At 44.2% G+C, this 17998-nt stretch overlaps 1 protein-coding gene across 2 annotated transcripts in view; it reads right to left on the bottom strand.

The window, feature by feature from the left end:
* Positions 1–7414: 7414 nt before the first annotated feature.
* The window catches only part of LOC146337711 (phospholipase A2 inhibitor and Ly6/PLAUR domain-containing protein-like), a 29300-nt gene continuing 18716 nt past the window's right edge, over positions 7415–17998 (bottom strand). Inside the window, exons 5-7 of one of the 2 annotated variants that reach the window (XM_084815167.1) lie at positions 13753–13905; positions 12118–12255; positions 7415–7947 (exon numbers count right to left, since the gene is read on the bottom strand). In XM_084815167.1, coding sequence (XP_084671293.1) covers positions 7778–7947; positions 12118–12255; positions 13753–13905 — 461 coding nt within the window. In that variant the 3' untranslated portion in view covers positions 7415–7777. The remainder of the gene's footprint in view (positions 7948–12117; positions 12256–13752; positions 13906–17998) is intronic. The other variant, XM_084815166.1, reaches the window with a different exon arrangement.

Genomic DNA, 17998 nt, shown 5'->3' with positions numbered 1-17998 from the left:
AGGCTATCAATGGCTATATGCTACCTCCAGTATCAGAGGCAGTATGCCTATTTATTTATTATTATTTATTTATTATATTTATATCCTGCCTTTTTTCCTCCTTAAAGAACCCAAAGCAGCATACATAATCCTCCTCCTCTCCATTTTATCCTCACAACAACAACCCTGTGAGTTGGATTGGGCTGAGAGTCTGTGACTGGCCCAAAGTCACCCAGTGAGCTTCCATGGCTGAGTGGGGACTAGAACCCAGATCTCCCGGCTCCCAGTCCAACATTGTAGCCACTACACCACACTGGCTCTCCTATGTACACCGGTCACTGGGGTACATGGGTGGGAGGGTGCTGCTGCACTCATGCCCAGCTGGTTGGCCACTGTGTGAATAGACTGCTGGACTAGATGGATCCTTGGTCTCATCCAGCATGGCTCTTCCTAGGTTCTTATGTTCTTATCTTTTTTACTTTAAAGGAAATTGAATTCAACTCAGTTGATGTACTTCTTTCAGGGACAGGTCCTGGGAAACAGGGGCTGCCTCTGGCAAATGGGAGTCAGTTGGATTATACAGTCTGGCCTGGCTTTACAGAATGGGCTTCGATATGTGTATAGTAATCAGCTTGCCTCAATTCTGGAGGGCCTGGCCAGGGGCAAGCATCACCAAGGAGATGAGATGACACAAAAGCGTAATCAGCTCTTCCCAAGCAACGTGGTGCCAGCGGAACACACATACACAGCAATCCAAGCAGCATTTCATCAAGGTTCAGCAATGAGCTGGCAGTTTCAAAACGGCCATGTGGCATGTTGGGGAGATACTCAGTCTGCTGTTGCCACAGTATTCCTGGCATACGTCCTTGCCCCTTGGCCTTCTCTACATTTGCCAGCTGAGATGAATCTTCTACCTGCTGTGCTTGATTTTCCAGCTGAACCTTCTGGCTCCAGCTCAAATTCTCGTTTTCACCTAAAACAATGTTAAGGAGGCATCCTGCATTGCAAACTCCCTGCCCGGGACTGGATTTGGGTACAACACAGAGCATCAGTCTAGCACTGCCAACTCCAGATAAGGGAGGATAGAAATATGGGCTGGGCGGGCAGGGTTAGTGGCCTCTACCTGAAAAAAATGCCATGTCTCAGTTCATTTCCATTCAATTGTGACAGGTGCTTTTGCCCAAAGGTTCATGCAAAAAGTGTCATCTTGATCCCCTCCAAATGGGCAACTGCCCTATAAATGTCATCCAGTTATCCCAAGAAATAAAACAATTACTGGGGGTTCCCTTTTTCTTTTCTTTTTTAATCAAAATATAAATAAACTTAGCACAAAACTCCCTTCATCTCAGGGGCAGGACTAGGTACCGAAAAGATCTGGGGCACAAGCCCATAGGAAGACATAAAAGCATACATTTGGATATGCTGATTTACATATACAAATATACGTGGATAATTAGAAATAATTACAATAATTTAAATTTTATAGAAGGCAAGCTAATTAAGCTCTTGCTTGCTTTCAGGACAGAACTGCGCAATGTCCCAAGTTGTGCTTGCTTAAAACTTACCCTCCATGCTTTTCCTCGGTCTTTCAGGCCCAGATCCAGATGAGGAGGATGTTGGAGGAATCTGTCCAGGGGATCAAGTCTGCCGAGCTCTTAGCAGCTCAGCCCCACAGACTTCAGCCCACTTGTCCATGAGTGGCCCTTCAGTTCAATCTGTGTCAAGTCCAGCCAGCTCGTGGATTTTCACAGGGCCTTTTTTTCTGTAAAAAACATCATTGATGCAAGTTGTGGCTGCAATTTGTGTAAGTTATGCGATTTCCCGCTGCAGTTTGCTTAACTTGCACAAATTGTGGCTGTCAGTATGCATAATTGGTGCAAATTGTGGCTAGAAGTTGCACACCTTCTGACCACAATTTGCACACATTAGGCATATTTACAGCTGCAATTTGACAAGTTGCGCAAATTCCAGCCAAAAAATGTGTTAACTCATGCAAATTGCAGCTGCAACTTGTATAAATGACTCTTGTTTTTTTTACAGAAAAAAACAATTAAATCCTGAATCACTCTTTCCCGTACCCAATCACCAACAAGCACAACAGCATGGGACAGAGACCTCAGGTCTGGAGGACATTGCTTTGCTACACATGGTCCCCTGTAGATTCTGGGATTCTGAAACTCTTAGTTTTAACTTCTTGGGTTATAACTTCTTTAAATCCTAAAATCTACACCAAATGTTGCAATATTAAGTTTCTAGCAACCTTATCATTATACATCTCTTAAAGTACCAAAATGCATACTTGGATACCATTATTAGCACCAACCAAAATTCCTAATACTGGTATTGCCCAACTGTGGATTGGTATTTCTCATGGACCCACATGGCTACCTTTGTTTTTAGTTGTTGTTTTTAAATTTCTAAAGTTATCAATCCTAGGGATGTTGGAGAATTCTGCCATGGACTCCAGTGAGGCTGGATTCTTTAGAATCCAGTCCACCGGAGTCCGTGGTGGAATGGACTACCCCCCCGCCACCCCCCGAAATCCCCCCCAGAATGCACCTACCTGGCAGCTGCGGTGGCTCTGGCAGTGGCTCTAGCAGTGGCTCCAGCAGCGGCTCCGGCAGCAGCGGCTCTGGGTCATCTTCTGGCCACTGCTGGGCTGCGGCCACAAATGGCAGCCGCTATGTCGGCTGCCATTTGCGCCCGCCAAGCCGTGATAGGCTACGTAAGTATCTACGTAGCCTATCATGGCAAAAGGCAGGGACGCAAATGGCGGCCACTACACCATTTGCGTCCCTGCCTTTTGCCGTGATAGGCTACGTAGATGCTTACGTAGCCTATCACAGCTTGGCGGAGATGCAAATGGAGGCTGACGTAGCGGCCGCCATTTGCAGCAGCAGCTGTAAGTCCAGCTGTGGCTGGCCCCAGCTGGTGGCTCCGCGGCCTTGCCGCAGAGCGAAGCCGGCTGGGGAGGATTCCGGGGGGGAGGAACGGATCACCTCCCCCCCCACTGCGGACTTCTGGCCAGAACGGGGTAAGTATTTCGCACACTCCTAATCAATCCCCATGTTTCTCTCTAGATCCAGATATTGGAACTGTCTTCAGGGTGACTAAGGCAGGTTGCAGCTCTGAGCACATTTACTAAAGAGAAAGATGGTCTGCGGCCATTTGCAGCACAGACCAGCAGCGGATGGAAGTCCGGCTGCAGACAGGCCTGGCCAGCAGCTCCACGGACTCACCACAGAGTGCAGCCAGCCAGGGAGGATTCCGGGAGGAGGGACGGATTGCCTCCCCCCACCCCGCGGATGCCCTGGACCGGAACGGTAAGTGGATTTTGTACACCCCTACTCTCCTCTAATTTAAAAGGCTGGTACCTTCAAGCTACACTCGCTATTAGTCTGCAAAGGGAATGAGTGCTAAAGTCTCTTTGTAACTGCAAGTCTACTGAACTCAGAAAAAGAAAGAAGAAGAATGAAGAAGCAGGGTTGTGTTAAGGCAGATGATTGCAACTGAGGTAGCTCTGAAGATCTGGTGCTCAGCACAGGAGATCCAGAGCCCATGCTCAGGTGGGGCCTCATCTAACCCTGCCCATGCTGCACCTGTTTGTGTGGGGTCTGGCAGCTTTAACCACATCAGAAAAGGGGGAAAGCATTTAGGTGTTTCATACTTTCCAATGATAGTCAATGGGATACATGACGATTTGGACATCCGAAACTAGATTTGGACCCAAGCTGAAGCAGGCAGTTTCTGACTCAGTCCGAGCCAGATCTGGCTGTTTTCCAAAGTACCAAAATGGGGTCCGAACTGAAAACTATGGCCAGCACACAACCCTAATTAGTTCGATCCTCATCTAATCATGGAAATGGGTTGCACAATTAAATAGTAAACTATTTCAGTGAATTTCTCCAGGGAGATAAGACATTTCTCAGAGTTTGGATTCGTTATTGCAGGCGGGGGGAGTAGTGCAACTTCTTCTTTTCGATAAGCATTTTTTCTTTTTTGCTGCCACTGCAAGTGTCAACAGGAGCAATGGTATTGGCAGCCTGGCCTCCATTTTGCATCTTCCACAATGCCCTTGACCTGCCATCGTTCTGGGGCAGGTTGTTGTTGGGCGGAAGGGGATGGCAGCTGCCACCAGGGATGTAGTGGTAAACTTTGACATGCAGCTGTTCATCGCGATGGTCCTCATAGCCATGCCCCCAAGGAGAGTGCAAAACTCCAGGTAGCTGTGTGGATCCATATCTATATGTCTCTATGTGTTATATGTGTGTGAATGGGATAACACACAACAATATATCATTACTGGGAAAATCTCCCTCCCAATTTAGCTGCAATCCTACTTTCAGGATTGCAGGAGGGAAGAAAGAATTCTAAGAGGGGAGGCAGCTGATGTTATTGTCCCAGCTGATCAAACAGTCCTGGCACTTCAATTTTGTGAGCCCTGGCTCACCTAAAACACTGGCCACCATACATAGACAGACAGACAGACAGACAGATGAGAGTATTGGGGGAAAACGTCTATGAGGTAGCACTATTTTTCTGGTGGGGTGGTGTTAATTTTTCTTTACCTTTTAGAACTGTTCCCTTTAAACTAGAGTTAAGCTAAATTATTTTTTCTGGTCATGGTTGAGTTCCCTGCTCCATTCCCCTGTCATTTCTTCAGTGTCCAAAGCACTCCTTCTAATTTGACAGGTTTCCTTTGAACATTTCCCTTGCCCCCACCCCACCTCCCATAAGCAAGAATAAGTGGTTGCTTATTTGGCAGGTACCAATTCCTGGCTCCATCATTCTCTGTTAGTCATATTAGGAGTAGTGTGATGGTCCATGAGCCAAGGGGCTTCATATATTAACTAAACATTCTTTTCTTCTGTTATAAAGATGACGTGTCTCAGGGCCATGTGAAAGACCATAAACTATGATGCAAAAAAATATTTTTCTGTCCCCCAGTCTTGGTTAGACTACAAAACTATGATGTCCATATTCAGTACAAGCCAGAATAGTTTGTTATAAAGCAAGGGAAAGGAAAGGAAAAGATTAAGTTCCTCAAGCCAACCCATCTCCTATCAGGGAATAGTAGCTGATTTGTTTGGGGGAAATCAAAGGGCAATTCCTTGCTAATCTTCTCACTGGACATACAAAAAATAGACTGAGCATGGATTCTCCATGGACATGTTTTTGCACGTCCAAAGTGGTGAAACAGTGTTCAGGCAAGACTGGATGGTGCATCTGAACATATTCCAGGAAAACATCTCAGGAACTTCAAAACCTTCCTGCATCCCAGCAAATTAGCTGTTTCCAGCTTCTGCCCTTGGGCTCCTCTCCTTGCTCTATAAATTCCAATGCATAAACCCTTCCTGCATCAATCATCTTGGTTGGTCCAGCTCTGCTTCTTATTCTCCTGGCTCTTGATCTTCTCCTCACCATGAACATGCTTTTGAGCATATGCCTCCTCTTGGCCTTGCTTTCTCCAGGTGAGTACGAACCAGTAGTCTTGGGTTCTTCATTTCAGGAAGAGAAATATGCAGCTGACTAGAGGAAGGCAAAGAACGTGAGGACATCTTGAAGGTAGGAAGGGGAATCAGGGAAGCTTGGAGGTTCTTTGGATGGGAGGAGAGAGTGGGGGGAGGGCTCACTAACAGAAGAGAAAGGCAGATGTGTTAGAGTATTAGACTATGTCTAATGTGTTAGAGTAAATGAACTGGGATGTAGAGAACACACTACGTGGGATGCAGTCTAAGAGTTTTGAGTGGGGCAGAGGCACCTGATACATGGTTATTAGACCATATCGAAGTTGAAGAATGAACTGGTTTTACATTCTTCCCAGGAGACCTTGGCAACTGTAGTTCTGTGGAAGGAGGAAGGGATGAAATGCTCAGCCTCTGAACCATACCCACTTCCTAGGGCACTTCGGAGGGAGTCCTAATGGCTTCACTTGTATAAAGCGAATGTAAATGTATACTATAGATATTCCCTGAGAGATTATGAGGTTAAACATCCCCATTCAGGCTAGAGATGGGGGAGAAATTTGGTCAGTTTGCTTTGTAATACAAACTTACCTAATTTCATACTTTCAAATTATTATTATTATTATTATTATTATTATTATTATTATTATTATATTTATACCCCACCTTTTTCCCAGTACTGGGATACAAGGCGGATAACCAAAACACAGTTGGGGGTGGGAGAGAGATAAAATGAAGGAGCTTAGGGAAGGCTAATGGGTAATGTTTGGGCACTAACGGAGTGTGCAAGGGGGCTGTTTAAATGAGACCTGTCCATAAGGGCTGAGTTGAGAGGGGGAAGCTTCCATAGACTATCATATTTTGAAAACCTAAAATGTTTATGTGTGAGTGAGTGAGTGAGTGAGTGAGTAAGATTTTAACACCCCTGCACTTTTTCTCAGATGCCCAGGTGAAATACCCCTGCCTTACTCTCAGCTGCACTGTTTTTGGATCCCAGCTGAAGGCTGTATATCTGACAAGGTTGTACAATCTTAGAAGGGGGTGTGGCTGTGAGGGGGCGTGGCTGTGACTGTCACAAAGGGACCCTGCACTTCTGGATTTGCCACTGCACTACTGCATACCAAAGAGGGTACCACTCTTGCCTCCCTGGAAAGGGAATTCTAGAGCCTTGGGGCAGCCACTGAGAAGGCCCTCTCCTGCATCCCTCCCAGGCGAGACTGTGATGGCGACGGGACCATAAGAAGGGCCTCCCGTGAAGATCTCAGGGCACGAGCAGGCTCATACAGGAGAATATGGTTTTTCAGATAACATGGACCCAAGCCTAATAGGCCTTTACAGGTAATGACCAGGACTTTGAATTGTGCCCGGAAACAGATTGGGAGCCAGTGAAGCTGTTTTAGCAAGGGGAATTGTATACTCCCTGTAGCCAGCCCCAGTCAGCAGTCTGGCAGCAGCTCTTTGAACCAGCTGAAGTTTCCAAACGCTCTTCAAAGGCAGCCCCATGTACAGTGTGTTACACTAATCCAAATGGGATGTAACTGAAGCATGTGTCACTATCACCAAGTCATAGAGATGGGGAAAGGAGAGAAATAGCAAGGAAAGGGGTTGGGGGAGAGAAATAGCAAGGCTAGAGTCTGGGAGAAGGGAGAGAGAGAAACAGAGTGACCAAAGGGGAAAGGTCTATGTGGATGAAAGAAGATTGGGTGAGCCAAGAAACAACTCTTTCCATTTTCCCCTCCCAGACTTTAACCTTGCCACCACGACCTTTTGACTAGCCAGGTCCCCATGGCAGCCATTATCTGACTAGCTACATCCTCAATGGGAGCCATTTTGTGGTGGTACCCACAGCAGTTTCTCAAATTGCCCAATATGCCCACGGGTCCAAAAAAGTGGAGAACCCCTATCATCCTAAGTAGGTTGGGGAGCCCAAGCTGGCGGGATACATCAGTCACGCACACGGTCCCAAAATACCCTATTGTGTCTGAATATATTCCCCTCTTGTCCAAATATCTTCTTCATTTGACAAACACAGACATGGACACTGACTTTATTTGCCATATCAAATTATTATTGTTGTGATTCAGTTAAAATTTAACCCATAGACCATATTTTCTTGAGCTATAGCCTCCAAGCCCCACATTTTTACCCTCATTTCTTAGTCCCTCGGCATCCTATTTACCCTTCACCAAATGCCAAAAAGAAGACCCAGGCGTCCCGAGTCCCAGACACTGTGCACTTCCACCACTTGGCTCCCAGTACCAAATATCCAAATATTTGCCCCAGTGCCGCAAATGGTAGAATCCAGAAGGGAGGAAGACTTCACCCTCTCCTAATTAGCCTTGAGGATTGGGCTGGTCTTCAGATATCTTGGCATCATAGCAGTGGATTTGGTTGGTTGAAATTTGCAACCAGTCATTCAACTGTTCTGTTTCTCCTTTTGCAAATGCACAAAAATCTTGAGTTGCACACCCTTGAAAACCAAGGATCACTGGTACAAGACGATCTGGGGGAGGAAAAGGCATGTTTCCATGAGTCCCTGAGAATAACTGGGGAGGGTTTTTATTATTTTAAAATGTTTTATTTATATGTATGAAGCATGTTCTAACCACATCAGGACATAAAAAATTAAATACCATATACGTTTTCAAGTTTAAAAAAAAAGTCCAAAATTTGGTTATGGAAAAACACCAAATAAGTATTAATATCAGCACCATGTTATTCTTTTTAAGTCAATGAAATCTAATTTGATATATTTCTTTCCAAGCATTACTTTAAGGCACTATACAAAATTAAAACTGATCAGTGCATTAAGCTTTTTAATTCTCTATGATTCCTTAAAATGATTTAAGGGTGAGTTAGGAAACAAATACATTAAATAAAATAATATTTTTCATTGATATTTATAAATAGTAAAATAGTATACAGCTCATTTAAAAAATAAAACAAGAAAATACAGATCCAGCAATCAAGTGCTAAAAGCAACACTGATTTTTATTTTTTTTTTACAGTGTAATATAAAATGATTTTATTTAGCAGAGGGAAACAGGGCTATTCTACCACCTCTGCTGAGAAACCAGCTCCCTCAACTGTGGCCTAGTGGGAGCCATTCCAACCGTTTTCATCCTATCTGGTCATAAGAACTGTAACCTGAACTTGTTTTTTCCTCCTCCCTCCTCATTCCTTCTTCCTTGTATATCATGCCTCAAATTTAGATTTTTAGCCAGAGGGCAGGAGCTTTTATGCTATTTATCTTTGTCAGCCAATATGGGAGACTTTTTGACTAAAGTGTAGAGTACATATACTTTAAATAAATACACCAATAAATTGACTCTGGGGGTAGGGGTCCCCTTGCTTTTTTCTTCCTACCCTGATTGGGAACCTGTAACCTGGGATGAAATAAATGATTTGATTGCCTCCCTGCATTCTGAAAAAGGGCCCTGGAGAGGATATGCTCCTAGGTGAATTGTTTAGATCTAATCCCATTTGCTGGTGCCCAGTCCTTGCTAAAATGTTTACTTATATAAATCACCATGGGAAAATCTCCCAGGGATGGGAAGTGAGCATTGTTGTCCCTATTCACAAAAGAGGCTCTAAAGCAAACCCAAATAATTTTAGACCAATCAGCCTGCTTAACATCTCAAAATTGTATACCAAATATCTCTTAGGGAAATTACAGTCATGGGCAGTTGAAAATTCACGTTTAGCTGAAGAACAGGCAGGGTTTGCAAAGGGGAGTCAGTGTTTTGTTCATCATTTAATACAGAAATATTCTCAGCATGGCAGAAAAGATTTATTACTTTTGTGGGTTTTAGTACAGCCTTTAGTACAGCCTTTGACCTTGTAGATAGAGGTCTACAAGGTGAAAGTTATCTGCCACAAACATTGACAGAAGGCTGTTACTTTTAATCCAAAAGCTCCACTCACTACTGTTAGAGTTAGTCCTGGGGCGAATGGATTGTTATCACATAGCAAACCTACTGATAAAGGGGTATGCCAGGGATGTCTACTGGCTCCCTTCTTCTTTAATTTTTATATCAACCGCATTGTACAAGGACTGAATGATTTAAAATGCTTCCCAGTTTCTATTCGGGACATTAAGTTCTCAGCTCTTTTATATGTGGATGACATTGCAATGACCTCTACGACATTAATTGGAATGCGAAGGCCCTTGAAAAAACTGAGTGAGTTCTATGCAAGACAGCATTTGTCTATTAACTAGGCTAAGACTAAAATTGTAGCCTTTGGGAAGAAGAGGAAAACTCATACATGGAAACTGGACAATAAATCTATTGAACAATTGCACAACTTTAGATTTCTGGGACTTAGCTTCAATGCCCAGCTTTCATGGAGACAACATCTAGATGCAACTAAACTGAAATTATTGCAGTCTACTCAATCCCTACTTCAGTTTTTTTAGATCACAAGGGAGACGTTTGGTCGTCTCCTGCAGTTGAGGTATTCTGGAAGAAGGTAGTTCCACAACTGACATATGGGGCAGAGGTATGGGGATATACAAATGCCTCTATTTTTGAGGTGGTCCAGAATTCTTTTATGAGATCCCTTTTAACTGTCCCCCAGGATACACCTGTGTCACTTCTAAGGGCAGAAATAGGACTGAGTCCTGTTATAACGTCTATCCATTTTGCACTTGCTTTATGGTGGTTTATGTTGGCTAATATGTGTGACTTCCACCTTCCAAAAAAATGCTTTCAAGAGCAACTTCAGACCTTATCCCAAAAGTCTTGGGTAAACTTGACCAGACCTATACTGCATGCTTAGGGAGTTGATACTAATATTCCTTTTCCTTTGCTTCTGATAGCGTCAAGCAGATGCTTAAAGAAAAAAATTACCTCTATTCTAGCTGCTAACTGTACATCAACGGTGGAACACTTTCATGGATTATTCATCCAAAGCAACAGCTTTTCTCCAACTAGTTCTCCCTCCAGTTGTAATTGTACTTTTCTTGCAAATGTTTTATTGCCACAGTTGTACTGTTTAGCTATACTGGGTTATCATGATAGGTAAAAAAGCAGCTGCAGGGCATCAATTGGGAAAGTGCTTTCAGTCTGGAACTGCTTGAATATCATGCTGGGAATCAGGAAATTCCTAATTTCCTGCTGGAAATCAGCACACACACCTATTTGCCTTTGGCCATGAAGGTGGTGTTTACCTCAAGCAACACTTTCAGGGGCAAATAGCAAACAGCAAAGCAACACTTTCGGGGGCAAATAGCAAATTCAGGGGGAAACAGGAGCAGGGCCCCCAGCTGGATTGGGAGCATTCTCTGAATCAGGGCCCCACACCAGATTTTGTGCAAAACAAAAGTAGGTAGTTTTAGCACCATTTTTATAAGGTTGTTGTTTCAATTTGGCCTACAGATTCTTCTTCTTCTCTCTCTCTCTCTCTCTTTCTCACACACGCACACGCACACGCACACACACACACACACACATCCATCCATCCATCCATCCATACAGGCATGTTCCTGGTGGTTCCACATGGACCTATGGCCCAGATAGAGTCCACCAGGAGAAGAGCCTTCAGTGTGGTGACCCCCTTCCTGTGGAATTCCCTGCCTTTAGAGGTCAGGCAGGCGCCAACATTGTGTTCTTTCCGGCGCCTCCAGAAGACATTGTTCTTTCAAGAGGCCTTCCTTGCATGACCAGCCATGGTTTGTTGAATTCCACTTCGTTGAGATTTGTCTTTTTAAAAATGTTTTAACTTTTTTAACTCTTTTAACCATTGTTTTATTTTTATCATGTTGTTCACCGCTCCAAAATCTTCTGATGAGGAGCGGTATATAAATATTGTAAATAAATAAATACATCAATACATCAATGGTGGAACACTTTCATGGGCTATTTATCCAAAGCAACAGCTTTTCTCCAACTAGTTCTTCCTCCAGTTGTAATTGTACTTTTCTTGCAAATGTTGTTTTCACTTATTGCCACAGTTGTCCTGTGCTGGGTTACCAGGATAGCTCTGTTTAGCTATGTTATCATGATAGGTAAATAAGCAGCTGCAGGGCACCAATTGGGAAAGTGCTTTCAGTCTGGAACTGCTGGAATATCATGCTGGGAATCAGGAAATTCCTAATTTCCTGCTGGAAATCAGCGCACAGACCTATTTGCCTTTGGCCATGAAGGTGCTGTTTACCACAAGCAACACTTTCGGGGGCAAATAGTAAACAGGGAGAGGTGCTTTTTAGCAGGAAACAGGAGCAGGGCCCCCAGCTGGATTGGGGGCACTCTCTGAATCAGGGCCCCGCACCTGATTTTGTGCAAAACAAAAGTAGGTAGTTTTAGCACCATTTTTATAAGGTTGTTCTTTCAATTTGGCCTACAGATTCTTCTTCTTCTTCTTTTCTCTCTCTCTCTCTCTCTCTCTCTCTCTCTCACACACACACACACACACATACATACACACACACACATACATCCATACATACATCCATGTATATGTAACAGATACATACATAAAACTATATACATACAAAGCTAAGGTAATGGTGAAATTGCAATATCTTCAATCAAACGACACAATGGCCTCCCCCTTGCTTCTGCTGGCACCAAAACAGAAACAGAGAGAGAAAACAACACAATACCGCTCCCCCACAAGCATGCTGTGTTGCTCCCCCCCCCCCATCCTTCAGTTAGTTAGAAACTCTACTCACATTCAGTGAGGGTACCAACAAAATCAATGCACTGTGTCTCATCGTCGTGGCAGTTCACAATCCCTGAGCTAATGCAATTTTTCATCTCACGGGAATAACAGGCTGGACACTGAAGCCTGTTGGGTAGACGAGGCGGCACTGAAAAAGCAACCGCTATGGTCAGAACATAGATCCAGACCATTTTTATGTATAATACTATTATGTCTAACAATTGTCTAGTTGAGGGATGAAGACAGGACCAAATTCAGCCAGCCAGGGCTCCTCATCCAGCCCCTGAGGGCCTCTTGCAAGGCCCCTCCCCTCCCCAAAGCCCCTGCCCCCTGAAAGAAGGGAAAGGGGGTGGGCAAGTGGCTACTAACTCAGATGCCAGCATAAGGAGCATGTCTCAAGCGGATGGTTCTGTCTGCTTCACTCCACCCTTGCCTTTCCTAATAGGGAAAGGTAAGGGCAGAGCAGAGCAGAGCCAACTCCCCCTTTTGTGGCATGCTTGGTAGGGAGGTATGAACCTTACCACACAGCACACAATGCTGGGGATGAAAATGCCTCTCCCTTGGCTGACCTGCATGGATCAGCAGGGAAGGGGCAGAGGCTGAGAAGTGTGTGTGTGTGTGTGTGTGAGAGAGAGAGGGGGGGGGTAAGAGAGAGAGAGAAAGTGTGTGTGTGAGAGAGAATGAGACGGGGCACATGCCAGTGGTAGCCCACCCACTTTGGCTGGGGCCCCACCCACTGCTGGCATGCTTCCCCTGACATCCCAGTCAGGGTCCAGTTCAGTCTTCAGGCTGAAATCGAATTAATATTCCTAAATAAACTTTTTGGCAACATTTGTTTAGGGTGTTCTTTTGTTCTTTGAGTGGTTTTTATGTATAATAGCTTCTGACCCTCAATTGCCTGTTCCAGTGCATAGGGTACCAGCACCCCTGCTGCATTCACCTGCTGGGATTATGCGTACAGAAGAAGGAAAATTACTAAATGATGCTTTGGTGTTGCGCAACCTTTTGGAGTGTCTTTTCTTTCTTCTTCAGAGGGTCATCTGAAGCTCTTCTCTAGGCTGCAATCCGATGGTCCCCTAGGAACGCAGGAGGCCTGGGATCAATTGCAACTCCCCTTCCAAGGGCAGACAGAAATCTGACCTCAGATACACACACACTCAGAAGCCCTCACATCTCTGGCATCAGAGCTGTGATGTCAGAGAGGGTGGAAGGGGGAGGATTGGGGGTGCGGCATGGGCAGTTAATGGGAGGCGTTGGATCTTTAGGGTCCCACAAAACAGCGGGACGTGTATGCCAGCCCTGGAACTGGTGTAATGAATTTCCATCCCATTGCTTGCAATATGGGGGAAATCGTGTTTTTTTTAAATAATAAAAAAAATAACCAGGAGAAAGGGAGGCCAATATTGCTCCCTGTCATCTCCACCCTATTTTGGATGCTCCAACCTCGGAGTGTTGTGACTCTACAGGTAGACTGCCCAGCTGTTAAGAGCTTCTTGTAGGCTGCCTGCTTTTTCCTTGAGACACAGATGGTGAAGATCTTAATTCTAACTACCTTCCAGACAAACTAGGAAAAAGGAACCTTGGTCCAATACTTTTCATTCTCAGGAACAGATAGAGGACATTCTAAAACGATGCAAATACTCACACTCCGGACTTTTAGCATTGCATCGATCAGTTTGGCAGCACCGGATATGCTCAATGAAATATGTATTATTTTCTGAAGTGAAGGTAAAATTGGCTGGATAACACCACCTAGATCCGAAGCATCGATTTTGAGCAAACTTTCGTGATCCGTTATCTATGAAAGAGAATTGGAAAGGAATAGACCATTCTGCAATCATTCAAGTCAATCACCTCCTAACTGGCATTTTTGCCACACTTCCAGTTGTATATGTTGGCTAAATGAGTGGTTGTTTTAAAAAAAAATCTGGAAAGTATTGAATTTAGGAAGCTAATTCTTAAGGATATTTCCTCAGGCAGGGAGGGGGGCGGAAATCTGCAACGCATAGGGCACGCTCTTCTCAAAGCTTTTTAAAAAAAACTTTTGAAAGTTTTGAAAATTTTTGAAAATAAAATGAAATTTGGAATGTACGTAGAACTTCATATCAGCTTGAAAACTACCTCTTAGATTTTTTATATCAAATTTCAGTCTCTCCTAAAAAAAAGAAAGAAATAATCTGTGTGTGTCTTGCAATATAAAAACAATAATTTACTGTAGACATAGAAGAGACTGGCAGACTCTCTTTCTTCTGGAGTAATCAGCAACTTTCTCACCCCTTATGACAGCTCAGAACCTTCCAGAGATATTCCCTGCTCCATCACTAAGCTTCCTACACAACTCTTGCTTTCCTATCTCTAAACTTGCAAACTATCTTCCCCCATAGGTAGCCACAGCCAACCCATAACCTGACATGTCCACATCTGGAATTAAGGGGCAACAGGTTATCCAAGGCGAAGGATACTGCATTTAGGGCGCAATCCGATTCAGATAGGCGGCCGCCTCCGAACTCGGAGGCGACCGCCTATCCAATGCAGGGCAAAAGAAGCACGGAGGGAATCGTTCCCTCCACGCTCCACCTGCCCTGCATTTTCTGCTAGCCGCAGGGGGGCCGAGCGGGGAAGGCAGCTGCTGTACAGGACATTGGATGTGTCGTACAGGCATTTCCACCCTCCCCGTCCCAGAATGCCCCCGAACACACCCCTTTTCGGCCGCTCCATGTTCCTCTTCCCAGTGTGGAGGATGGGGCTGTTACACACTGCCTCAGAGGCAGCACAGAAGTGGGGGAGGTTGGTTCTCTGGGAACCAACCTTGGAGAGCGGGCTCCAGGGTTGGTTCCTGGAAAACAACATATCCTATGGCCATCTAGCCACTGTCTAGCAGCCATAGGATTGCTCCCTCCTGCTACATATCTCAATTGTTTGTTGATTTGTTTGCTTCCTTCAGGCACAATGTATTGTTTTTTATTGCAAGTTAACAAACATAGTATCTATTATCTGTACACTTGCATACACCTATATATCGCATGTGCTTGTACATTTTAGATTACATATTAATTATGTACAATTAATCATTAGATTAATCATTAGACTAATCACTTATCATTAGAACAATGATAAGTAAGGACCCATGGCAAGTGACTCTAACGAGAAAAGGAGTCCAAGATGGGTGGGAGCTTTTAAAAAAGGAAATTCTCAAGGCACAATCACAAACAATTCCAACAAGAAGAAAAGAAGCCAATGTGGCTTCACAAAAAGCTTAGGGATGACCTGAAAACAAAAAAGGACACATATAGGAAGTGGAAAGAAGGCCAAGCAACAAAGGAAGAGTACAGGCAGGTAGCACAGAATTGCAGGCATGGCGTCAGGAAGGCTAAAGCTGAGAATGAGCTGAGGTTAGCGAGGGATGCTAAAAGCAACAAAAAGGCTTTCTTCAGTTACATGCATAGTAAAAGAAAGAGGAAAGAAATGGTAGTTCAGCTATTAAATAAGGATGGCAAAATGATAACAGATGACAAAGAAAAGGCAGAGGTGCTCAATTCCTATTTTGGCTCAGTCTTCTCCCAAAAGAGGGTCTATGACAAAGGCAAAGTACAAGCTGAAGGGGCAGGATTGCAGCTTGAGATCGATAGGCATATGGTCAAGGAACACCTAATTACTTTGAATGAGTTCACATCTCCAGGGCCAGATGAACTGCACCCTAGAGTAATAAAAGAACTGTCAGAACCACTGTCTATTATCTTTGAGAAATCATGGAGGGCAGGTGAAGTGCCAGATGACTGCAGGAGGGTTAATGTTGTCCCTATCTTCAAAAAGGGTAAAAAGGAGGAACCTGGGAACTACAGTCCAGTCAGTCTGACATCAATCGCTGGGAAAATTCTGGAGCAGATGATAAAGCAATCCATCTGTAAGCACTTTGAAAACAATGCAGTGATGACTTGAAGCCAACATGGATTTGTCAAGAACAAATCCTGCCAGACGAATCTGATCTCATTTTTTGATCAGGTAACCTCCCTTGTGGACTGTGGGAATGCTGTGGACATAATATACCTCAACTTCAGCAAAGCTTTCAACAAAGTGCCCCATGATATCCTGATGAGCAAACTAGCTCAAAGTGGGCTAGATGAAACAACAATCTGGTGGATCCACAGTTGGCTACAGAATCGGACTCAAAGAATGCTTATCAATGGGATCTTCTCAAACTGGGAGAGGTAACTAGCAGGGTACCGCAGGGCTCAGTCCTGGGCCCAGTGGCCTCCAACATTTTTATTAATGACTTGGAGGAGGAGGTGCAGGGAATGCTGATCAAATTTGCAGATGACACAAAATTGGGTGGGATAGCTTTGGAAGACAGAAACAAAATTCAAAGGGATCTGGATAGACTGGAGCGCTGGGCGGAAAACAACAGAATGACATTTAATAGGGATAAATGCCGAGTTCTGCACCTAGGAAAAAGACACCAAATGCACAGTTACAAGATGGGGGATACTTGGCTCAACAATACTACAAGCGAGAAGAATCTTGAAATTGTTGTCGACCACAAGCTGAATATGAGCCAACAATGTGATGTGGCTGCAAAAAAAGCAAATGCTCTTTTGGGCTGCATTAATAGAAGCATAGCTTCCAAATCCCAGGAAGTACTAGTTCGCCTCTACTCAGCACTGGTTAGGCCTTCTCTGGAGTACTGTGTCCAGTTCTGGCTGGGCACCACTTTTTAAGAAGGATGCAGACAAACTGGAGAGGATTCAGAGGAGGGCAACAAAGATGATCAGGGGACTGGAAACAAAGCCCTGTGAAGAGAGACTGAAAGAACTGGGCATGTTTAGCCTTGAGAAGAGAAGACTGAGGGGAGATATGATAGCGCTCTTTAAGGACTTGAAAGGGTGTCACAGAGAGGAAGGCCAGGATCTCTTCTTGATCATCCCAGAGTGCAGGACACAGAATAATGGGCTCAAGTTACAGGAAGCCAGATTCCAGCTGAACATCAGGAGAAACTTCCTGACTGTTAGAGCAATATGACAATTGAACCAATTACCTGGGGAGGTGGTGGACTCTCCCACACTGGAGGCATTCAAGATGAGGCTGGACAGCCATCTGTGACTGTCAGGGATGCTCTGACTTGGATTCCTGCATTGAGCAGGGGGTTGGACTCGATGGCCTTGTTGGCCCCTTCCAGCCCTACTATTCTATAATTCTATGATTCTATGTGGAATCCAGAAATAAAATTACAGGTAAACCATTTTTCTTTGTTATATATCCATACATTTTATAAATAATTAAGGCAGCTTATTACAAAAATAGTTGCAGGATTTATTCTTGGAGACATATATTTTTTCAGAGATTTCTGCAGGGTATATTCTAAATTTTAACCCTTGAAAAAATGCCCAGAAATATACAGTAAAGGAGTGAAATTCATTGGGCCACTCCGAGGAATACAACTCTATTTTTTACCTCCTGAGACTTTGTCTCTCCTTTTCACTACGTGATTTTGGATATTCTCCAGTTTTGTCTCACTTTTATCTCAAGAGACACATCTTAACCTTATCTGTGAGTTATCTGGTTGCAGAAGAAGCCTTCTCATGAGTAAAGGGCTTCCCATGAGCAGGTCCCTCCTCAAGAAGAGGACTTCTTCCAGAAGGCTGGGCTTGAAGATTGGCTATATAAGCCGTCTATTGACTCCTGCTAGCTGCTGGAACAACACCTTTATTTTAGCCCTCAGTACCTTGACACCTTACTTATCCTTGGACTAATCTCTCACAATGCTGACTTCTGGACTCCTGGTAAGCTTCTGGACTGCCCTTTTTTCTGGACTGGTAATACTGTGCTTTTGACATTTTGCTTGCCTACTCACTTTGCTAAATGGATTTACTCCTAGCTTTCCCCAGGCCTGAGCC

Source organism: Heloderma suspectum, chromosome 10 (assembly GCF_057233095.1).
Source record: "Heloderma suspectum isolate Gila_16-S chromosome 10, 16-S_ref, whole genome shotgun sequence".
NCBI lineage: Eukaryota > Metazoa > Chordata > Lepidosauria > Squamata > Helodermatidae > Heloderma > Heloderma suspectum.
Note: the sequence above shows the minus strand (reverse complement) of the source record. Positions and strands in the feature narration are given on the sequence as shown.